The sequence below is a fragment of the Acomys minous genome (genome assembly GCF_964271855.1).
Source record: "Acomys minous genome assembly, chromosome: 8".
NCBI classification, from domain to species: domain Eukaryota; kingdom Metazoa; phylum Chordata; class Mammalia; order Rodentia; family Muridae; genus Acomys; species Acomys minous.
Window position 1 is genome coordinate 47,235,265 of NC_140489.1, and position 24,327 is coordinate 47,259,591.

Genomic DNA, 24,327 nt, shown 5'->3' on the forward strand with positions numbered 1-24,327 from the left:
CTAGACAAGAGACGTATTTGTCATCTGTGTGTGTCAGGGTTTCCCGTGTGTATTTGAGCATTTGCAGTGTCCTGCACATGTGCACCACCACAACAGCAGTTTGAAGTTCAGTTGAAAGGCAGAACTGGTAGTGAAGTCTTACACAGTTTAGATTAACTGTTTATAACATGGGAAAGAGACATGGTGACATGAATGTTAGAAAATGATTGTGCTCGGTGAACGTGTGGCTGACTAATGCTGTGTCCTCACTGCGTATAGCTCTTATCTGAGTGAGCAATTTCAGAAAATGATAATAAACTCGGTAACTTGCTATTACAGATCAGTACATCATTTTTGGAACTGAAGATGGTATTTACACATTGAATCTCAATGAGCTACATGAAGCAACTATGGAACAGGTAATAAGAATTTTAACTTAAAGAATTAGTTTGAACAAATTGAATAAAAGAAGTATCATAATTTTGAATCTATTTGTATGTGTTCTAATCTTAATTTTTATGGTTTAATAAAAACCATATTATGGTTGCATAAAACTTGCTTTAAAAAAAAAATACACCCTGAAAGATTTAGGAGCAAAAGGGTTTATGCTCATAGCTTAGGCTGGGGTGTGAGTGGGCATTGAGGAAGATGCAATTCAAGAGATACACCGAGTCGAGGTCTCAAAGGGGGGTGACATGGCACTGTCTTCGTGTTCATGGTGAAAGGTTTCTTTTTTCTCTTAAAGTTTTGGTAATTTTCCCAAAGAAAGTATTTTATAGTGCCATTTGTTTTGTTTTGCTTGGTGCTGGGGACCAAGCGCACGCTCTGCCATCATGTCCCCGCAGCAGCCCTTGACTTGCCGGGGTGTGGGGGCAGGGTAAGAGGAGAGAATGGACGCCATGCTGTCATAGTCGTCTTCTTTCTTCTCCTCCTCAGCTGTTTCCTCGGAAATGTACGTGGCTCTACGTCATCAACAATACGCTCATGTCATTATCAGGTACGCATGATTGTGAAAACATAGGCAGGCAGAGAAATGTAATTTCAGTGTATACTGTATGACGACACCATTTGCAGTTTGAGAGAGGACCCTGTCTTCTGCGAAGGCTGCATTTCCCGCATCCCTTCCCCTGCATCCGAATCCTGAGGGAGGGAACAGGGAGCTGATCTCCGAGCCCGTTGCCTTTCACAGCTTCCGCCTCTGCTGCCTGCACCCTGCTTCCCTTTGGGCATTAGCAGTGCAATGGGAAGAGGCAGAAGGTCACACCACCTCCTTTCTCCATGAACTCCAGCAAACCATCCACTCTTAGCCTCACTTTATTAATTGTCAAAACAGGACAGTGGCATTAAAAACAGAACAACAAAAGTCTCACAGAGGTTGTTGTGAGGGTTAAAATAACAGCCCAAAGTGCTAAGTAAATGCTGTTCTGGACCAATATGACCTTAACCTGATGCTTTACAGTCTTCTCATCTAGGGGTCTGGCAAGATAGATAGCTCAGTCTGTACAGTATTTTCCAACAAGCATGAGGACCTGAGTTCTCTCCTCAGCATTCATGTAAAAAGCAGGTGTGCTGCACATAGGTGATTACAGTACTAGTGAGGCAGAGGGAGGAGGCTCCTTGGGCTTCGTAGCCAACAACCTAGCCTGGTAGGTGAGTTCCAGACCAGGGAGAGAAGCTATCTCCTAAACAAGAGAGACATTGACTAAGGAACAGCATTCCGTGTTGAGCTCTGGCCTACGCTGTACATGGATCGGCAGCCATACCCACACACACAGCTTATCTAAAGGTTTAAGCGCTGTCAGGGGTTTTTTGGTAGCTGGTGATAACGAAAGGATTGGATAAGTTACCATATCTTTAGACATTTTTCTTGTAGTTCTTACCCACTGTCTTAGTCACTGTTCTATTGCTGTGTAGAGACACTATGACCAAAACAGCTCTTATAAAGAGAAAGCGTTTAATTGGAGTCTTGCTTAGTCCATCATCATCATCATCACAGCAGGGGCATGGCAGCGCACAGCACCGAAGCAGGAGCTGAGAGCCACCCCCACTAAAGCGCTTCCAGCATGGCCATGCCCCCTCATCCTTCTAATCCGGTCTAATAGCACCACTCCCTACTGACTCAGCCTTCAGTAGATGAGCCTTTGGGAGCCATTCCTGTGCCAGCCACCACACCCTCCAAACAATATTTTCTTACCCAGTAGACTTACCTAGCTACCTGGAGGCTGGTTGATTTCATTTGTAGTGCAAGATATCTAATTGCTGTTTCTCCCCAGTGGAGATTCTTCAGGAATCTGTATTTGAGTTAATAATAATATTTATGAAAAATCAGCCTTTATGTATAAATGGCTTGTAAGAAGCAGGGATCCTGTAGAATAGCGGTTCTCAACCTTCCTAGTGCCCGTGACCCTTTAATACAGTGTCTCCTGTTGTGGTGACCCCCGACTATAAAATTATTTTTGTTGCTACATCATCACTGTAATTTTGCCACTGTTATAGTCATAATGAAAACATTATGTTTTCCCATGGTCTTAGGCGGCCCCTGTGAAAAGGTTGTTCCATCCCCCGAAGGGGTCATGACCCACAGATCTAAAAAGTACTTAGCTCCCTGTTTTTAATTATGATTAGCCTGTCGTTCTTTATTTCATTTAGCAAATACTTATATATTTCTCTTGTGAAAAGAAACAAACCCAATTCTATTTGAGTGACTTCTGAATTTTTTTTTACTAGACTTATTTCACTTCAGTTTTTTTGTTTGTTTGTTTGTTTGTCTGTTTTTGGTTTTTGGTGGGTTTTTTTGCTTTGTTTTTTTGTTTTGTTTTGTTTTGTTTTGTTTTGGTGGGGGGTGGTTTTTGCTTTTAACATAAAATCCCTTATATGGTAGCCACAACTGGAGCCTAGGTCCTCTGAACCAGACCAGGGTATGCATTTTCACAGATAGTGAATTCCTGAAAAGGGAGACTTGGTGAACATAGTCTCTTTCCAGGTCTGGGGCCAGGTTGTGGGTCTTGCAGATGACATCAAAGGTGAAGTTGCCCAGGGTAGCAGTACAGCCCCTGGCTGATGTGTAGCAGCAGCAGCATCGTGGGCACAAGAGCAGAGATGATGCCAGTGCCTTTGGGAGCAGGGATGAGACACACTAGCACAGAGCCACAGTGGCCTATCACCTTGCTTGGGATGGTGTGGGGTTTGCCTGTTCCCCCCCCCCCCCCAGTGGTCTCTGGACAGGGACAATGTGAAAGCTTGGCCAAGATGATGGCCCCCCAGATGGCAGTGGCCACCTCCTGGAGCACTTACCACCAAGACTAGTGTGATCATTGTCGGCTCCAGTAGCAACAAAAGCCTTGAAGCTGGCCCACAGTCCTGAGTCACTTCTGCGCTGACATGATCTTTGGAACCTAATCCTTTAGGTATAATCCAGGAAAGGTCAATGATTGCAGATACCTTGATGGCAGGGAGAACAGGCAGATTGCCCTCTAGGGATTTCACCTTCATGCCCTTGACCAGGCAGTAGTCCATCTTGATGAAGGGGATCTACTCCTTGTCTCCCACTTTACCTCCATGAGCCCATGGCTCCTACAACCATTGTCGAAGCTTCCATGGCCTCTCCAGCCTGGCTGCTCAGTCCCCCAGGCCCTCACACTGCATAGCTGTGCAGTGGTTCTGAATTTTGCCCAGAGAATAGCTTCTCTGTAACACTCACTATTTTTATCATTAGACATGGCTGTCTTCAGCCATAGCTTTAGAATTACACATAGTACACCTTATGTTTTCTTGAAATAACATGGGATGGCAGGGAACAGTTTATGATTAGTTCGTTTCTGTAGTGCAGTTAGAATTACTCCTAAAACAGAAACAGAATAAGCATCAAAGCAAGTCCAAGTGCATGGAGAGAGGTGGAGAGAAACGAAAGATGCCCTGTTTGGCCAACGGTTCTCTTCTGAGAAAACACAGAAACTCTTGTGAGGATAGAATACCTCTGTGTGTGTTTCTGCTGGTGAAAGGCTCATGTTGTCACTCTGTCACCATTTATGAGGAGTCAGATGATGTTTGTGTGTACCCCCTGCTAAACATAGCTACAATTTGACATGTATGAATTACAACTCAATTTATCACTGTACTAGGGCTTATTTCACCATTCCTGTTATTGTAACCTCTGCATTTAAAAATTTATTCACAATCAATTTTAGTTGGAAGTTATTGAATAAATTGCTGATAGATAGACACATCTGTCCCAAAGAGATAATCACAATATTACAGGATTTCTGTTTTGTGTATTCTTGTAACTGTTTGTAACAAATGTGTACACTGTGTTTAACAATTTCTCTTTCTCCACTAGCAAAACAGGTTTACATTTATTCTTCCCAGATCACCTATTTGTCAGAATATTTCTAAATAGAATTATCTACTTGCTTAAAAACAACTTTGCACATTACCTTCAAAATAATATTAACCAGGTCTGTTTGTTGTGTTTTGCATGTTTTTCTGTTTTGCTTGCTCCTTGAACATTACTGGACTCGTCACTTTAGAAGGTAACTCTTTTTTTTTTTTTTTTTTTTTGAGTCAGGGTCTCACTATGTAGCCCTGTCTGTCCTGGAACTCACTCTGTAGACCAGGCTGGCCTTGAACTCAGAGAGATCTGCCTGCTTCTGCCTTCTGGTTCTTGAGACTAAAAGTATGCATCACTGTGCCCAGCTAATTGCATTTTCTTTTACTTGAAAATTGTCGTTTTCTATTGAAATTTATTCTAGTAAAAGCAACTTCTTTCTCTTTTACAGGAAAAACCTTTCAGCTCTACTCTCACAATCTTATTGCTTTGTTTGAACAAGCCAAAAAACCAGGATTAGCTGCCCATATCCAAACTCATAGATTTCCTGACCGCATCCTGCCAAGGTACAACATACCGTTTTGATACTACTGGGGGTGAGGCTATCTGTCTATTTTTAAGCTGCCAGTGTTCCTTGTCTAGTGAAATAACTTCCTTTTCTTAATTTATATGTCCTCCAAACTGCAGAAAACTCATGTTTCCTGCATGAAAAATGATTTGTGGGAGTTTTAAAATGAGTTCTTTATCCTGTAAGATCATAGTCTAAAGTCAGAGTCCAGGGTGGTTTTTTAAGCCTCTTCCTGTTTGGTTCTGGTACAGCTGCTCTGTGCGCCCCATATGGAGGCCACAGTAGAGAGAGTTCATGTTGTCTTCTGTTTTCAGAAAGTTTGCCTTAACCACAAAGATCCCCGACACGAAAGGCTGCCACAGATGCTGCATAGGTGAGTCAGTGCTGCTGCTCAAGCGAGAGGCTTAAAACTTCTGCTGTCTTTAAAATTACTTGAAGAGTCTCATAGTATAAATAAGAAGAAAAGTCAATATAAGAACTTAACCAGCTGTGGAACAGCATCACCCACACAAACTATCCTCCCGTCTCCTGTCAGTCTTAACCCCAAACTTCCCCCGGGTACAGAAATGGCTATGAGGACTCACAGAGCTCACTGATAGGTGTGACCCAGGTTAAAATCAGCAGTGTGAAGAAGAGCGTGAGGCAGCGCACACAGGACTGCCAGGCGCAGTGCCACAGCAGTTCACACAGCATTGCCAGTCAGGTGTTGGTCCAAGCATTCAGAGTTCTTACTGAGGCTCCATGGCAATGATGTGAGACTATCCACAAGGCTAGTTTCCAGCCCCTCTGATGACTGGCTGCTACTACAAATACCAAAGCCCCACCAAGTCATACAGTTGGTCTTCCAGGCATGACCAGCTCCTCCTACTAAAATGATCTGGTGCTGCTGGCTCCACCCTAAATTACATTGTTAGATGTTAGGCCTGATGTGAGGTCCAAGCATGGCGCTCTAAAGGCTTAGCAGGCACTTGTCAGAAGAGGAGTGTTACAGGGTGGGCGTGAAGCCGAGGCACATTCCTTAAAACCATCTCACTTACCCTAAATTATTCTTGACACCGACTTTCAGGAGGGAGTGATGAAACCTGGAATCAGCGCCGGGTCCAGTCTTTTCTGATCTCGGACTTCTAACTTCCAGGACTTGGTTGGTTGCCTGACCAATGAGCGTACATATCTTCATGAAAAGATATTCTGTACAACAAAACACTCAATCACAATGTGCTCTGGCTACAGTCATGTGTCACGTCATGGTGCATCTGTCACTCGGTGATTTAACCATTGTACTTCCACACACCGACATGTCACCAAGTGATTTAATCTGTGGAACCACCATAATAAACCTAATATATTATGAGCCTATATGAGTATATATATTGAGCCTTCGCTGACTGAGACGTTCTAGTGACAGATTTCAGCTTCCTGGGGGCCTCGCGAGTCTCTCCTCACACTATGGTCTGGCTCAGGAAGGTGCAGAAGCCTGCAGTCTAAAGACTTGATGCAGTTGTGCAGCACTTAGAGCAAGACCCTGCTCACCTAACTGTCCTGTGCTGTGGGTGAAAGAGACAGACCGATAGGAGTTTTTGTAGATTTGAATCAAGGGTGTTCCAGCAAGATGAATTAATACATGTATACGTGATAAATGCGATAAATTATCTTCATTGTCCCTAAGCTGCTCTGGCATGTGGACGTTATGTAACACTTGCAGTTGCCGCAGACCTGTAAGGTTTATTCTTTCCATTTATTTAGAAGCAGCGTGGGAGTTACAGAGTAACTTGCATGTTTTAGAGCTATGGATCTCATTAACAATTCCCTGTGGCTAAGGAACCAGCAGATTAAGCGTATTTAGAAATAAATACATGTGATCTCTGATTAGTATTTTCTGTTTAAATGAAAACATTATTTTCCATTCCCTCTCGTCACTCTGGTTAAGACAGTAGTTTGTCAACTGAAAATAGTCCTTCAAAGAGTTTCTTCTTCTTCTTCATCTGTGTTGCGGTGTTGATTCACATTACATGCTACTGAGGTTTGCCTACACCAGCAACTACCTTCATTAAGAAGTAAATAAATAAGTTGAGCTGCGTGAAATGGTGCGCATCTGTAATCCCACCACTCGGGAGGCAGAAGCAGGGGGAGTCTGTGAGTTCAAAGCCAGACTGGCCCACAGAGCGAGTTCCAGGCCTGCCAGGGCTACACAGTGAGACCCTGTCTCAAAAGAAGAGTCACTCGGCTTTTAGGTGAATGTAGTTCAGTTGTCACTTTTAGCTAAATTAATCATATTTTCTCACAAAAGAATTCAGTGATGTGTATGTAGCTAGGGTTTTTATTTCTTTCTTTGTTTTCAGTTAGAAACCCTTACACGGGACATAAGTACCTCTGCGGAGCGTTGCAGTCTGGGATTGTTCTTCTTCAGTGGTATGAACCGATGCAGAAATTCATGTTGATAAAGGTACGTGTGGCTTTCGTACATAACTACAACAGGCTAAAACTGTAATTGCTGCTGCGTAGGGACAGCCCCTCGAGAGTGTGTGTGATGTCTTATGTTCTTAGTAATATCTTCTCTGTAACTTCCTGTTACTTAATAAGCTTCCGGAACCCTCCTAACCACAGACATTAATGTGGCCAGTCCTCTAAGTTTCTCTGAATGGCACACTTGCTCATTGTCACAGAGAAGCGAGCTTTTATAGAACCTGCCTTTCAGCTGACTTCACACAACATGTTATGAACGGAGATTGCTATAGCTATCTTGTTTGTTGCAGCATTTTGATTTTCCTCTACCAAGTCCATTGAATGTTTTTGAGATGCTGGTGATACCAGAGCAGGAGTACCCCATGGTTTGTGTAGCCATCAGCAAAGGCGCGGACTCAAACCAGGTAGTTCAGTTTGAGACAATCAACTTGAATTCTGCATCTTCCTGGTTCACAGAAATCGGTGCAGGTGAGTATTTTTCACTTTATGTTATATTCATGCTTTTACCTATATCAGAGGCAGAGACTTACGCCAAACCATTGTGGACTCCTAAGTAAAAATATAAGTATCATTTTCCAAGGAAGCCCAAGAAATTATCTACATATAGTTTGTCATCTCTGTTTGTCCAAGAACTTTACTCTTTTTATTTATGGGTGGTACACATACCTGTGGGAGTCAGTTCTTTCTCTTCTTCTGTTATGTGGGTTTAGGAATTGAACTCGGGCTGTCAGATTTGACAGCAAATATCTCATAGCCCCTTGTCCAAGGAAGTCTTATACAAATTAATTTTACTAGAGAAGTTTTAAATATTCTTGACATTTAAAAGTCTGAATTGTTGGCAGACCAGAAAGCTAGTTCTGACTGCTCTTGCAGAGGACCCGGGCTTAATCCACAAGATGGCTTACAGACTTCTGTAACTCCAGTTCCAGGGAATCTAATGCTCTCTTCTGGCTTCTGTGGACACCAAACAGTGCGTGTGGTGCACAGACACATACAGGCAAACACTTATACACATCATACACAAAACACAGTTGTGTTGTTTTGTTTTGTTTTGTTTTTTATTTCAAGTCTGAGTCATTACCAATTCATCTTTGGGCTTACTAAATAAATAATTAGTTATGTTTTGTAATATATTCTTAAATTTTTATTAGCATCTCAAGCTAAGAAAGTTCCCTATTGTCTTTCTCCTGTCTACACCCCCACCCACCCACCCACCCTTACACTCGGTGGGCATGCTCTTCAGACATGGCCTTAACACTTTTTTCCATCAGAATATTCATTGTTCTTTCTGTGATTGGCTGGCTAATGTAGGAGTTGATCACATGTCTCGGAGAAAGTTCTGGAAGGACAGGGAAGTTTTTCTCACAGTTTAAGTTTGGAAAAATCAGTCAAAAATAAAATTTTCAAAGGAAAACAATACCCAGTGCCACCAACCAACAGGGAAAGCAAGTCATCAGTGCTGTGGCGAGACATCATCTCATGCCTGTCCGCACAGCAAACCCTGGTGAGGATGAGAGAGGAGCTGGCCATGGGACTCAGTTATAGATCCATTATGGAAGACAGCCTGGGGGCTTTTCAGAGAGCTAGAAATAGAACCGCTCTGTCACACAGCAGTTTCACTATTGGGTCACTGTCTCTTTCCCAGAGAAAATAAAATCAGTATGCTGCAAAGAGAGCTGCACACACATGTTTATTACAGCATTCTCCACAATAACACAGGTAGGAGCAGATCACCCTAGACTGATTTCAGCAGATGGACAGGTAAAGAAAATATGGCACGGTTACACTGGGGAGCATTGCTCAACCATTAAAAACATGTGACCGTGTGTTAGGTGTGTTGGCACGCAGGAGGCAAAGATGGGGATAATTAGCCAGGCCACCCTGGATGCACACAGGGACCTCAGTAGAGGGGGAGAAGAGTGGAGCTAACTGGAATACGGGTAACATGCTAAGTGACCGTCAGAGTTCAGGGGCCGCGTGCTCTCACCTGCGGGGCGGGCACCAAAAGCAGTGAGCCTTGCAAGTCAAGTAAGATGAGGCTCCCCAGGAAGACTGACTGCCGCAGTGCGGGTGAGGGTGAGAAAAGGTGTCAGACAGTCGGAGGCTGTGCTTGGGCAGGAGTTCTGATGCTCTAGCTCCACAGGGTAGCTAGTTAACAACAACTAAATGTCTGTTTCAAAAGCGCTATCAGAGAGGATTTTGAAGAATTCATTTTTTAAACCTATGGGATAGATGAGAAGAGAGGGAATCCTAATTTTCCCATTAATCATGCTGGTGTGTTATTTTGTAAAAATCTGGTTTATTAGGCCACTTTTAAACAGAATTCAAGGAAACTTTGCCTGTGGCACTTTTATTACAGACTACGGTTACAGTCTTCCCTGAATTGTGAGGAAATGTGGTAGAAGTATTGCATTTGATGCTTCGTGGCTTTATTGATAACATACATTAAGCTAACACTGACCCCACATTAACGTCACTTTCAGAATAAGACTAGGGTGTAGCTCAGTTGTAGTGTCTGCAGCTAGCATGCCCAAGGATTGTGTTATCCCACGCATCACAGAGAACAATCAGTGTGACCCAGAGGTGGTCTGCGACATCTTATTGTAGACATTTGTAGTGGCTACCTTAAGAGTAACACTACCGCCACACTCAGTCTCCAACAACCCGCCTAACGTTCTGTGGCTCACAGAATTACTGAAAATTTACCAAGCTGGCATGCCCAGAACTGTGAACTCCCTGTGTGTGGACCAAGCCAAAGTGAAGGAAAAATAAGAAAGCCATTGTACCCGTACCTCACCTTTCTCTGCAGCTTAATGGCTTCTGCAGCTAGGTGTGTGCCCCTTACGAAGCTAACGGAAAGGCGTGTGAAGTAGCATTCCTTTCACCAGAGTAAGCAGCCTAAATAGAAATGGTTCCTGGCTAGGCAAGTACCACTCAAGAACTGAGTATGGATCAGTTTGTTAAAACATGATCAGGCTGGGTGTGGTGGCGCTGGCCTTTAACTCAAGCAGGCAGTGCAACATAATGAAACCCTATCTCAAAAAGAATTGAAAATAACAACAACAAAACCCCAAATGATTTCTATCCCATAGCCCAGCAGTTTGTTTGCTGGTTGGCATAGCATCAGAGATTGTTGCACAGTTACCCAGTGGCAATATACAACCTCTCTTCTGGGTGGTATGTGGGAGGTCACGTCTCTTGGCTAGAGATTTGTTGAATGCTCCTTCGAATCTCAGACTTTGAGTTGGCTTTTGAGACTTTATTATGTTCTAATGCCATAAGTGTCATATTATGTCCACCTTTGACATTGTCCCACCTAAAATTAAAACAGACCAATATTACCTCCTGACAGCCTCGGGCCTCTGAGGTCATCATCAGCTCGCCCACGCACGTGGGTAAGGCACCCTTTCAGTCCAGCCTCTGTCCTCATTAGGCTTCGTTTTCACAAGTAATTGTTAATCCATCTCTCAACTATGTTTGTTGTTGAGCCAAGAGCCTTCAGCTGGCAAAACCGTGGCATTGGAATGAGCTCTGTTCTAGGAGCCCTTCCTTTGCAGATTCGGGTTCATTATTGCATGGTCCTTGACTGCAAGGGTAGCCGCCCTCAGGGGTCACTCCTTGGTGTTTGTTGAGTGAGTGTGTGAACATAGATTAGCTGAGAAAAATTACATGTGTTGCCTAGGCTGAGAGGCATACTTCTTCTCAGAGATAGCATGGCAAAGTGCAGTTCTCACCGTATTTCAAAGAGTCATCACCCCTAGGTTCTGACTCTGCTGTTAACTGTTACCTTTCCCCACTTAGGCAGCCAGCAGCTGGATTCCATTCACGTGACGCAGCTGGAGAGAGATACTGTTTTGGTGTGTTTAGACAGTGAGTATTACTTAAGGTTTGTCTTGAGTGTACTACCTGATAAACAGCCTGTTTAGTGAAGATGAATCTGTCACTCAAGCTCTTCCTCTCTATGCGACCTGCTTGTAATGACTAAGCAGCTAAAGTCACTGCAGCAGGGGGCTGAGTTTCTGTCTCTTGGTGCCATCTTTTCATTTTACACCTGACTTGTATGGGGACATTAGCGCTGCCCCACATCTTAGGGAACATCTGTGTCACCTCTTCCCTCTTGCTGTAACTATGAGAGTAGAAGGTCACAGGAAACTGTGGTCCTAGGATCACTGAACATGAACTTTGGGAGGCGTGTCAGTTCCAACGTACTCAGGCCTCTGGCGCCTCCACCTGCCGCCCATGACCTCTTCTTCAGGAGAGAAGTTCATGGGAGCATGTTGCAGCGTAAGCAGGGGAGGCAGGGAAAAACAGCTTAGCTTCAGTGTTGCTTTGATTCTGCAGATGAGACACTCTGGTTCCTAAAACCCATCTAACCATCCTGCAGTGGGTACTACAGGATGGACTGTCCGTCCCCAGTCGGGATTCAATTTGAAACGTGGCTCTATTTTCTGTAATTAGTCTGTTTCCATCTAGTAACACAGCAGAGTAAAGCGAAGCCTGCTGGGCCTCACTCAGTGCCATCCCTTGGGTAGGGACTTGACACTAAATGCCAGTAATGTGGGAGTGTTACAACGTTATCTATAAGGAAACTGCATCAAAAGTTGTTTAATCCTAATTGATGCAAATTTTGTTATTAACCAAATAAGCATAACAAGAATTCAAGAGGCCTGAGGCTTTCTTGCTAACCCTCCACATTGGTGACTCATCAAGCAAAGATCTCAAGCTTAGCCTTCATCTTTGTCATCTACTGTAACACAGTTTTAAGAACACACTGATTAACAAGACTCCCTGCTTCCTGACTAAACCCATTTCCGTTTCTAAAGAAGCAGTTTTGGGAACTATGTTCCCAGCTCTGTGGCTTATAGGTTGGCTTTGGTAGACAGCAGTGGAGACAAGCTTGTAATCTCAGTTCATGGGAGTGGGCAGCTGAAAAGCAAAGAGTACTTTTTTACAGTCTCCTTGAGCTACTGTGAGGAAATGAGAAGTCAGAGGCACCAGAGGGAAAGAGGCTGTGTTTGCTTGACCCCAGCCCAGAGCGTGGGAGTACAGCGTCTGGCCCCATGTGCCCGACAGACTGACAGAGTTGAGAATTGCTCAAGAACTACTTATCCAATACAGGGGGATTTGTGAGGGAAAAGATCACAACTAAATATTTGAGCATCAAAGTAGCCACTTCTTAAAAATGAAGATGCTGATGTTCAGTATGTGCTACATAATTTTAAAATAGCAAAGTCTCACTAAAAAAGGATGCTGTAATTGTCTTTTAAAACATATCAATGATGATTTTTCACTGACCATACCCAAATCAAGATAAATCTTTGAACTTTATTAGGAATATTATTTGATACTCATATAAAATACGGTTTACTTATTTTGGGAAATTTTCTTTTCCAGTCTTGACTTTTTTTTTTTTCTTTAAGAATTTGTAAAAATTGTGAATCTACAAGGAAAATTAAAGTCAAGTAAGAAGCTGGCCTCTGAGCTAAGCTTTGACTTCCGCATCGAGTCTGTAGGTGAGTCTTCTTCTCTATCACTGACCTTGGATATCGGGGGCTCTGTCCGTGCTCCACTTTGGGATGCGTAGACCAGCATCCCAAGCTCAGAGCTCAGAACTGAGAGCTAGTGTTGCATGCACTAGCACATGGTTCTAAATTTTCAACCAATTTTATCTTGATTTTTTTTGTGTGTTTTATAAGTTTCATACATGTAATTCACTTTGATCATGGCTCCCTGAGTATTGGATTTTAAATATGCTCAATATTCCCAGTGTTGTACCAAGTGAATTACACTTTTCCCAACTCTTCCCAAGTCATGAAGCTGCTGAGTGAGGTGAACATTGTGTAGTACACTGGAATTCTTTGTCACTAGAACCCAGTTCCTGTGTGTTGATGATTACTGTTTTAGATCAGTTTCTACATAAATAGAAAGTTTAGAGCCAAAGTGATGCCTCCAAGGTTAAGAACACTGCCTGTTCTTGCAGGGGGCCTGGGTTCAATTCCAAGCACCCACATGGCAGCTCACAAGTTCCTGTAGCTTCAGTCTCAAGGGATCCAATTTCCTATTCTGGCCTCTGCAGCCCCTGCACACACGAGATGCAGACAAAGCGCCCATATACATAAAGTAAAAATAAGTAAATGCTCATTAATTATATGAGTTTTAAAAAGCCTTATAAGGTTGCGTGTGGTGGTGCACACTTTTAAACCCTGGCACTTGGGAGTTAGAGGCAGGTGGTTCCCTGTGACTTTGAGGCCAGCTTGGCCCCTAGTGCAAGTTCCAAGCCAAACTATATCCTGAGACCCAGTTTCAAACAACAAAGGAATTATAATTAATTCCACTTTCATCTCTATTGCTGGTATGTCAGTATTTTCACAGGGATGTAGAAGGTGTGAGAAAAACATTATAGATTCAAATAGTTTAGATAATTGATTATATGATTCTACCATAAAAGAAATATATGTGCATATCATATAATTACCTTTATATGGCTCTTAAAAATGTTTCTAACTAGTTAAAAAGCTCTTTAACTAGTTAGAACCTGAGTTTCTTATATTAAACTAGAATTTTCTTATGGCACAGAGGGTAATGCTCACAGGACATAGCTCAGTGGTAGAGTCCATGAGGACCATGGGGACTAGAACCAGAGTGAATAAAAGATATTATGTTCATGTTACAGTAGAAATGTATCAGTTCAACCTAAGATGCTAAATAAAGACACAGAGTCTGAAGCGTACTTTAAAGCTGCTAGCACAACGCTGGGCAGGATCTAAACTAATACAAATCAACTCCTAAACTATGATAAACAAACTACTGTAAACTGTTATATAATACATATACCCCAAGCATTTGAGCTAAGATGCTCCTCCAGCCATCTCTCCCCTTGGTCTTCTTTCCCAGTCAACCATCTCTCCCCTCAACTGCCGAACTTGCTCTTCCTCCCCCCAACAAGTCCTGCCTTCCACTCCTGTCCTTCTGCCCAGCTGGTTGGCTAAACAGCACTTTATTGATGGTTGATAAATCTACTCAGCATTCCTCCACAATTCCCCTTTTTAGTCTAATAAAAAAAAAACCTTTTACCTATACATTTATAGCATTACACTAATATACAATATACATACACAAGAACCACAGAACAATCATTATGTTAAATACTCATAATGTTTCGCTGTCTTCAACCCCATCAGAGACTTGAGAAGGAATAAAATTAATTAGCTGAGTAAATAGGAAGTGCAGGTTAGCAGCTTCAAAAATTGGGGTGGGGGGGGGGGAATGGCAGAGCCACTTTGCTAACTGAACAGTCACTTGAAACTCTTTAACACATTGGAGCATCACCTTCAGCCTTCTGGCCCACTTTTCTGACAGACATGTTTGTGAAGCAGGGACTATTGAGGACTTGCTTACCCTGTATTGGCAGAGCTAGGCCATCAACTCCACATGCATCCCAGCTTGCCCATTTCAGGCAGAATTCTGTCTGTGGCAGAAAACAAGGACATTTTTGCCTGGTGGCTGGTTTGCCACATCTGAAGCCATCTCCATAAGGAGGTTCTTCGATGCTCATTGCCTTCCTTGAGACAGGATGGGTGTTGCCAGGAGTCAGCCTGTCTCATTTTCAAAGAATGCTCAAAACAAATAAAATTTCTTTAAATGCCATATTCTATAGGTCTCTGAGGTTTTTGATGACTTAATCTAAATATTTTACCTTATCTATTAAACCTAGGATATATAGTCTTATGATAAAACTGAATAGTACAATGAGTTAAAAATAAACTTATTTTACATCACTATCTAATATTCTATACCAATGAATTAAAAATAGCCTTGTGAGTAACAATTAAGGCCTTAAGTTGAAGAGTAGGTTCAATAATCCACCTTTAGTCCTATCATCCCTATATATTTCTATATTCTCAGAGAAAAACCCCTGAGTCAAACCTCATACTCTTCTGAATAAAACAAATATTAATACAACCAATTCCCAATGAAGATAAACATCCATAGCCCAAAAACCTTTCTCAACCCCCCTTTAAGGGAAATGGGACAGCATTCTCTTTTTTAAGGCTTCTTCAGGCTGATTTGGGACAAATAATACCTATACAGGGGCCCAAATAAAACTAGGAAAATGGTTAAACAAGCTGAGACGCATTTGTGGTCCAGTCTCTAAATGTTGCAGAATTCAGGCTTAATAAAAGTCCTGTGTGGGACGGTCTGAAATGCTGGATATTGGAATCAGGAGCTTTCTCCAAAGCTGTCCTGGGAGATGTTCTGGTTGAGAACAGCAGCCAAAGCACTTGTGGATGGAACATGAGGAATGCAGCGTGTCAGCATTATCAGCTTGCTGGAGGATGAATCCTGTCGGGTCTGATCCAGCATTAGTGTCTGGTACTTTTGTTCTGAAATTATATAATTTCTCACAAGCGTTATACAATTCCAAAACTATAAATACATGAGGTGTGCAGGATGCACAGCATTATACAATCAAGGTTAGTAGTGTAGTTTGAATTCATGTACGTGTATAGACTGACTTAAGTCAGTAGAGCAGTCTCCTTTTCATCCAGGTCTGTTTTATTTTGACCTCTTTCAAAAAGGAAGTATAATATTACCATTACCAAAGACCATACAATCATTATTTAATTGAAATCAAAACAAGATTGTATAGTTCTTAATGTCATTCTCTAGGCTCTGTGGCACCTGATGAATAGGTTAAGCCGCTACTTGCCTCCCGAGGAAATACACCCCGTTTTAGAGACAAGCTGGTTGCCCTGAGCAAAAGAAATGGCATTAAGCCTTAAATAAACTCATGTATACCCTAGGCATTAGTACCTGGGTTTACACACTTACATAAACTCCCATTTTCAAGGAGTTTATCCATACCCTAGGCACCTTGTACCTGGGTTTTCACAATTGTTGCAGGTGTTTTTGTCTCATCCCTTCTCTCCATAGGGGATGGACACTTCCACCTTTTAAATTAAATGTCCTCCTCTAGGCTCTGTGGCACCTGATGAGTAGGTTAAGCTGCTACTTGTCTCCCAAGGAAATGCACCCCGTTTTAGAGACAAGCTGGTTGCCCTGAGCAAAAGAAGAGAAGGCATTGAGTGTGAATTTTAGCCTTTGAGTTTTGGGGATCTATCTAGGCTGAGGTGTACTTTGTCACCTGCAAGTCCTTGGTGTCTTTTTGCATCTGGTGTGACCGCCACCTGTCCCCTGTGAAGGTAGCTCACATTTAGAGAGATAAGCCAGCTGCCAGAGCAGTGACACTTTAACTCCGCAAACAACGGCGTCGATCTAGAGTCTCTTTGTCTTAGTTGAGATGCACTGACATCATATATGTCAGTGTTCAGAGAATATTTATTGTTGTACAGAAGTTTTCTCCTCCTAAATCACCATCACCTCATTCAAATAAATCTTAAAATGGTTGCAAGGATCGTCTCAGAAAAGATCCCTTTAAACTATGTCTCAAAAATAAGACAAGTACCTGGATTCTTCATTTATCACAGCTAGTCAAACACATGCCATCTGTCATCATCAAATGCTTCTGTTTTTATTAGGCTGAATTGCGTCCCAGCATTCTCACATTAGCCATGTCCTCATTATTCTAATAAGAACCATGTATTCAGGCTGGAGAGATGGCTCAGAGGTTAAGAGCACTGTCTGTTCTTCTAGAGGCCCTGAGTTCAATTCCCAGCAACCACATAGTGGCTCACAACCATCTATAATGAGATCTGCTGCCTTCTTCAGGCCTGCAGGTGTACATGCAAATAGAGCACTCATTTACATGAAATAAATAAATCTTTTAAAAGAAAAAGTCGTGTATTTGTACCTGTCTGGCATACACAAACCCTGCTCCCTAGCAGAAACAAAAGGACAGTAGTAATTTTCAATCTTTTTCCACTGTTATGTTTGTATTTGTGGTTTTCTAATTCTATTTATCAGAATGGTCAGTAAAATACTAAGATATTTGTTTAGCAATTCACTTCAGTTCATGATATTCAATGTGTGATTAAATTTCGGGTTATAAAACAGGTTTATTTTTTAAACTACTTTTATAATGAAAAATATGAACATAAAACTTACTTGCTTGATCACTACTTGAACAACTTCTTTTAAATCCAAAAACCCAACTGCAAGTTTTTATTGTTTTAATCACTTAAAATAGAAGATACGACATATGGAAGAGAAACCAGTTGCCAGTATTCAGCCCATCAGAAGCCAGCCCATGTTGGAGGAATGCCCATGACAGACAGCTTTGGAGGCTGCTTAACTGTCTGAGTAAATTACTTGAGTTTAGACACGTCTTAGTCTCAAAAATGTTAAACAGTAATGGTCTAGACAGTGGAATTTTGCCCTGAGCATTTGAAAAGCCTTACATTATCATTTGTTAAAAAACAGTTAGGGAGGAGCCAGAGAGATGATGCTCAGTGTTGAAGAGCTCAGCTGTGACCCTCCTGCTTTCAGTCGCCTGTAACTCCATTTCCAGGGACTCCTTTGCCTCTGGTCTCTTCAGACACTGCAGGCACACCCGTCACACATGCACACATACACATGATTAAAAGTAATAAAAATAAATCTTTTCTTAAAAAAAAAAACAGTTCAGGGGAACCTGTAGTGCATCCATCGTTTTTGCTTCTGTTTCATTTCCCCCTCATCTTTTCAGTGTGCCTTCAAGACAGTGTGCTGGCTTTCTGGAAACATGGAATGCAGGGTAAAAGCTTCAAATCAGATGAGGTAAGTTTACCTCTGTTGACTCCTACATAGATTTTTAATGGTGAAATGTTCATTTTATGCATTTCTTCTCTGAGTCACATTGCTTTGTTTATGCCATGACATGGCAGATTGCACGCCTGTGTTCTCTCTTCTCATATGATCACTTTGATATTTTGGTTTTAAATTCCCAGTAGCATAGGGAATTCCAAAACGTTAGCACAACCTTATTCCTTTAGTTTGTAATTTGTAAAATACAGCCGCTGGCATTGCTGCATTTAGTGAATATTTTCCATCATCTGTAAATGCATGGCTTCTTTTAAAACTGTAAGTTAATATATATTAGATCAGAGAACTAGAGAAAATAAGTTCATTTAGTAAATATTAAGTACATATACATTGAAGACACTTTTCCTATAAATAGTATATAAGACCTTTTATGTTCCAGGCAGTTTACAAATATTAGCATGTTTAAGGCTCAGAATGATCCAGTGGAGTAGGCTCACGCCTGGTTAAATGGCAGAGACGGGTGTAGAAGGTCTTCAGGCCTCACCTTTAGCTGAGGTGATGAGATGCCTGTGTGCAGGAGGTGGGGTTTGCCTCCCACCCTGACAGAAGCATCTCCCAGGTGTGGCATCTTCTACACTAACGGCTCATACATCTGTAAGCTGCCTGAAAGTGTAGGCAACTGCTTGCATTTGAATATGCCTTATTTATAGCCTTATATTTACCTCTAAATAAATATATTTTTACATCTAAGGAAAAATGGCATAAACCAGCGGTCACTGATGTGTTGGTGTATTTACTGACCCTTGTCACTAACCATCACCAGGTCCCTGTATTTAATGAAATTTATAGCCCTACTTACTGTCACAGTGCTAATTGTTCTTTTGTTGTTGTTATTTTCCTTCCTTCCTTCTTTCTTTCTTTCTTTCTTTCTTTCTTTCTTTCTTTCTTTCAAGACAGGGTTTCTCTGTGGAGCCTTGGCTGTCCTGGACTCACTTTGTAGACCAGGGTGGCCTCGAACTCACAGGGATCCACCTGCCTCTGCCTCCCGAGTGCTGGGATTAAAGGCGTGCGCCGCCGCCACCACCACCCGGCTATTATTTTCTTTTTAAAGCAAGTTTTTTCCGAAGTTCGTATGCACCACCAGCACAGCACGCCACAGCCAGCCATGCTAATTGTTCTTACCTGCTATTTCCGTGGCATCATGTCCGTCTTTGGGGAACTCAAACCCAGGCCTCAGGCATGCTGGGAAGGTGTCTTGTGCTGACCCACATTCCCAGCCATGTCGCTGCTGCTTGTACTGCATCTCACTGTAACACTCTCTGCACCTCTGTCTGTCCGCTTGTGTTCTCATCCTTTGATGTCCACCCAGGTGGAGTTTAACCTCTGCCGTAAAGTAACATTCCACAGTAATTAGATTAGCTCAGCCTCATACCGTGAAAATTAGCCACCTGGAGTATACAGCACCTAGCTTGTTTGCAGATTGACATTTATTCTGTCTTTCCAGATAGACTGCAAGCTCCTGTTAATAGACTTTTTATACTAATCATAGCCACACTTAGTTTGAGTGCCTCCAAAAGCCAGTCTAAGATAACAATGCAAGTGGAGGTGGTTTATCTAGGCATCTAGAAAACAGGGGATGTATGGAGACACATAGAAATAGAAAGAGGGCGGGACATCAAAAGTATATGCCCGTAAGTGGGCGCCTGCTGTACAACAGGGCTGTCAAGAAGTGATGCGGATCGTACCTTGGCGGCAACTCCTTTAGAGGAGGGGAACAGAGTTTTGCGTACTGCAGCTTCTCTCCTGGATAAAGAAAGGCTGCCCCACTCCCCACTCTTTGGGAAGTGTTTGTGCGCAGTGGTGCAGCCATTGCATACCATAGCAGGTGTCCTCTAATCGTGGGTGACAGCCTGGCACTGGCAGCTGGGCAGCACAACACGGTGCCCCACAGCACCTCCCTGGAAAGTAACACTTACATGACCTCGTAACTTACTTAACCTCTAGGGCCTTGGTTTGCTGTGTTTGTTTATTTGTTTGTACAATAGAAGTCAAATGCATATCACACAGTTGTTATGGAAAGTAGCTGACCCAGACCAGGTGCTCTGTAACATTGGCCCAATCCTACTGATAGTCATCAAAAAACCAAACTTACAGAAATTTATTTGATTTGGGGGATTACATCTCTGAAAAAAATTATTTATTCTCTTTCTTTTGCTATATTTAAGAGATTGTTAAATTACTGTGTAAGTAGTATCAGGACTACAGTGTTCCTAATGGGTGTTTTCTTCCGTAGGTCACCCAGGAAATTTCCGATGAAACAAGAGTTTTCCGCTTATTGGGATCAGACAGGTATAGTTGGTTGTGTTTGATTGTGTGACAGTAGCAAAGATCATTCTCTTGATTATACTGTCAGCCTATGTTGGATTGCGAAAATTCTTAGAGGGCTCATCAACTTAGAGTAAAATTGTATTTAGTCTGTTGGGTTAGCAGTCTTTTCGGGGTGAGATTTGTGCTTTGAGAGACAGTTACACTCAGCTAAGACAAAGTGTGTAATAGTAGGGTTCACACCCCTTTGACTGCACAAGATTTCAAGTCCCTTTATCTCCACTGTGTCTTCCTGCTGTGTTCCTTTCTATCTGGTGTTAGTTTTATGTCATAAGATGCTCGGCTGGGGTCTGGAGAGCATGCCTACACCATTGCAGAAGCATTAGGCATGAGGAAGGAGCAGGGGAGTAGAGTTGATGACTCTTTAAGGGGGTTATAAGGAGAAAGGAATTCCTGAAAAATGGTGGTTACCTTCCTGAATAAGAAAGCCATGGACATGACAGTAAGTAATGTGGCCGAAAAACAGGAGGCAGCAGAAATTGGAGGTGCCAACTCCTGCTGCAGGGACTCTGCTGGCTGACAGTGACACCTCACAGCTAATGCTTTCCTCTCCTCCCCTTTGCCCAGACTTTTCTCCTCGACTGTCCTTTCTTTCTAATATCTCATTATTCTGTCACAGTTGGCTCTCACATCTGTTTTCAAACCGTTGACTTCTGTTCATCCTCCTGCTTAGGCACCCGTTGATTCTTTTATATAGACATGCAGGTTTTTGTATTTTGTTTTCTTTTTTCTTTTTTAAAAAATACATTTATTGTGTCTGTGTGCATGCATGTGGAGGTTAGAGGACAATTTACAAGAATTGCTTCTTTCCACCATGTGGGTCCCAAGAACAAAACTTAGGTAGTGGGGCCCTCGGCAAGCCTCTGTGCCTGCTTATATATTAATAGTGGTTAACTCTGGACAGGTAGGTATTTTTATTTTTTTCTTCTACTTTTCCGCAATGAATAAGGTATAACTTTATTGCGTAGAATTCACAGGCTACCAGCATATTCAATATGTGTGCACTGTCTCCTCCATTTCCCCTCTAGACGGCCTCCTCTGTGTGGACTATTCCTTACTTTATTCTCAAGCCCTTCCTCCTCACAGTCAAATGCTATGGGGTGGCTCTTAAATTTTTTTCCCTTTTCCTATCAGTCCTCTGACTCTCTCTGTCTTTACTCCAGGGGAAAGGGAGATGTGAGGCATCTCTCCACTCTGTTTCAAACCATTTGTTTTCAAAGACCCCGAGCAGTTCAAACGTCCTCTTAGGATCCTGTTCCTTCTCTGACCCTTCTTCCTGTTGGTGTTGACCCCTAAGACATTGGTCACAGCTGTTGTTGGCATAGCTGAGTAAGCAGCTGCAGGTTAGTTGGAATACGGTGAGGCTCTCCCTGACCATTTCAACCCTTGCGTAAACCACTACTGTACAGTTGTGCTGAAGCTATGGACCACCTGATGCCTCTGGCTGGTGTCTTTGAATTCCGTGTAACTCTCTGGAAGGAGCTGGTGATGCTGGCTATGGTGGACATCATGCGAACACTGAAGCCTGTTTTCAACACTTAAGCTTTTCCTTGGTTTCATTTCAGAGTTGTTGTTTTGGAAAGCAGGCCGACAGAAAACCCCACGGCACACAGCAATCTCTACATCCTGGCTGGACACGAAAACAGTTACTAAGCAACAGAGATGAAGTCCAAGTGACAAGAAGATGAATATGCTCCACTGAATGCAAGAGTGTTGTAAGGGAATTCAATACAGACTGCAGTGTGACTTGCTTTAATTGTTGTGGGTTTTATATCAAATGATCTGTACATTAGGGTAGAATTCAGTATTTCAGTAGCTGGAAACAGCTAGTCAATCTCTTGCCACTGTGTGGTGGTTATATCAAGTTTGCTTAATAAAAGCTATGAGACAAATAGTCCTCTAGTTCCAAGAAACAGTCCTTTAAAAAAATAATGTTTGTAACAAGGTGCCATGGTGTTTTTAAATACTCGTGATTATCTTCAGAGAGAGTTTAGTGAGCTCTCGTTTTATACCATGTCTTACTCCCTCCTAGTGAACATAATTTGATAAGAAGTTATCAAACTTGCCTTTCACTTTGACATTGGCCATTCTGTATGTTTTTGTAAGATAGAATATTTAATCCTTATTTATTAATCTCTTGCTGGAGTGGTGTAATGTTTCTAACTTTTAGCAAAGGAAGGTTGCAGAGCAGCTGAATTTTTTTATAATGTGTGAAAAACTTGTTTACCTTTACAGAGTAGTACTTTAGAGGCTACAGGCAATGTGTTTGGGGGCCCAGCACATGCAGTTTCATTTAACAAAATATTTTATGACACAGTTTCATGCAGGGTTGCCTTAAAGAGAATTTGTGTTTTCAACTGCTGATGGTTGTAAGGGTTAGTGCAGAAATACCAATGGTGGACAGAAAGCCTTAGCAGGGACATGTAATGTCTAGGTGTGACTACCGTATTTTTGACAAGCAGTATAATAAACCTGTGATTTTGGTTTTTTTTTTTTTTAAATGTTAGGGATAATGCATAAGAAATTAATCTTCATATATATCATGATCCCTAATGTTTTAGAGAAAAGTATTTAACTGCCCATATTATGTATTTTACTTATATTATGCCAATGGGGAACTGCAAAGTAATTGCGTGTGTAATCTTGGGGTTTTCACATACATAGGTGTTCATTGTGAGTAGCTTTAAGAAAAAATACTTTAGGTGGAATTGGAGTTTCTGATGGGATAGTATAGATAAATGATGCTGTTTTTATCTTTTTTAAGAAGCCGGTATACTAAAATTTTAAAAGGATAGGGCCATTTTTTAGTCTGTTTTTCTTTTACAAATCTTAGAGTTCAGAATTGATGTGTTCTGGTACCAACTGTCTTGATGCATTGATTAAGAACAGTTAGCATTGAGGTGATGAGCATGGGGCTAGTAGTAGCCAACTGTAGAAATACTCTGAGCAGACACTTGACAGGAAAACAGTATACCTTTGTCATCTTTAGCAGTTTTACAAAGCACATGATGTCATCTCCAGTTTTCAAATGAGGAAACAAGAGTTTAACAAAGTTAAGCAACTTACCCATTTCATACTGGTTAGTCCTTGAGCCAGACCAAGAGTCTTCCGACTCTGCTCTCTTCACTATGCAATATACAAGTAATAAAATGTTACACAAATGAACCATTGAGTATTTGTTCTTTAAAATGCACATTTTGGGGTCAGGAGCAGCAAGAGGTTCACTGAGTAGAGGGGTTTTTCCCCCCATGCAGACCTGGCACACACACCATAACAGTTGAGTAGCGCACATGGCTGTGTATATGGAAGTGTTAAGGGGATCCTCTGACTGAGGAATGCTGTATGCAGTAGATAACAGGAGGATGATTCTCAACATTGGGGAAATTCAAAGACGATATTGTTATTGTACCTCCCAGCAGCCATCCTAGCGATGCTGTACAAGGAGCCACTGCACATGAAAAGACCCAAGAAAGAGCCTGACGCTTCAGGCCGCCTGCTAATAAGCTGCATGGCTAGAGAACATTACAGTAAAAGTGGAGGCTATGCTGTGCCCAGAGCTTGCAGTCAGGCTTCTGTCCTGTGCTGGGAAAAACGAGCAGTCAGTTAAGAGTTACAGAAGGGAAAGCGATGGGAAGAGCTCTAGAGGAAACAAACTGCTGGGGTAATAGCAATGCCGGAAGATGTCACAGGGTGGTGTCACAGCCAGAAGGATGTCACAACCAAGACTCATGAGCAGATGCTTCAGGAGCTTTGGGGAAGAATATAAGTAGTTGAAGATTTAGAATATAAAAGTAAGAAAATTTCTCAAAATAATTTGGCAAATAAATGTAAATATTGAAGAATAAAAGTTAAGAAAATTAAAGGGAAGGAAGAGATTATATGATTATACTTTAATTTCAAATATTTG

At 42.0% G+C, this 24,327-nt stretch overlaps 1 protein-coding gene across 1 annotated transcript in view; it reads left to right on the forward strand.

Annotated features, from left to right (window-relative positions):
- MAP4K5 (mitogen-activated protein kinase kinase kinase kinase 5) overlaps positions 1-23,585 on the forward strand; it is an 89,013-nt gene extending 65,428 nt beyond the window's left edge. Inside the window, exons 21-31 of the mRNA XM_084791356.1 lie at positions 319-398; positions 916-976; positions 4,755-4,869; positions 5,186-5,244; positions 7,211-7,314; positions 7,625-7,802; positions 11,136-11,204; positions 12,755-12,847; positions 17,980-18,050; positions 20,329-20,384; positions 21,986-23,585. Of these exons, the coding sequence (XP_084647482.1) occupies positions 319-398; positions 916-976; positions 4,755-4,869; positions 5,186-5,244; positions 7,211-7,314; positions 7,625-7,802; positions 11,136-11,204; positions 12,755-12,847; positions 17,980-18,050; positions 20,329-20,384; positions 21,986-22,073 (974 nt within the window). The 3' untranslated portion in view covers positions 22,074-23,585. The remainder of the gene's footprint in view (positions 1-318; positions 399-915; positions 977-4,754; positions 4,870-5,185; positions 5,245-7,210; positions 7,315-7,624; positions 7,803-11,135; positions 11,205-12,754; positions 12,848-17,979; positions 18,051-20,328; positions 20,385-21,985) is intronic.
- Positions 23,586-24,327: the final 742 nt, after the last annotated feature.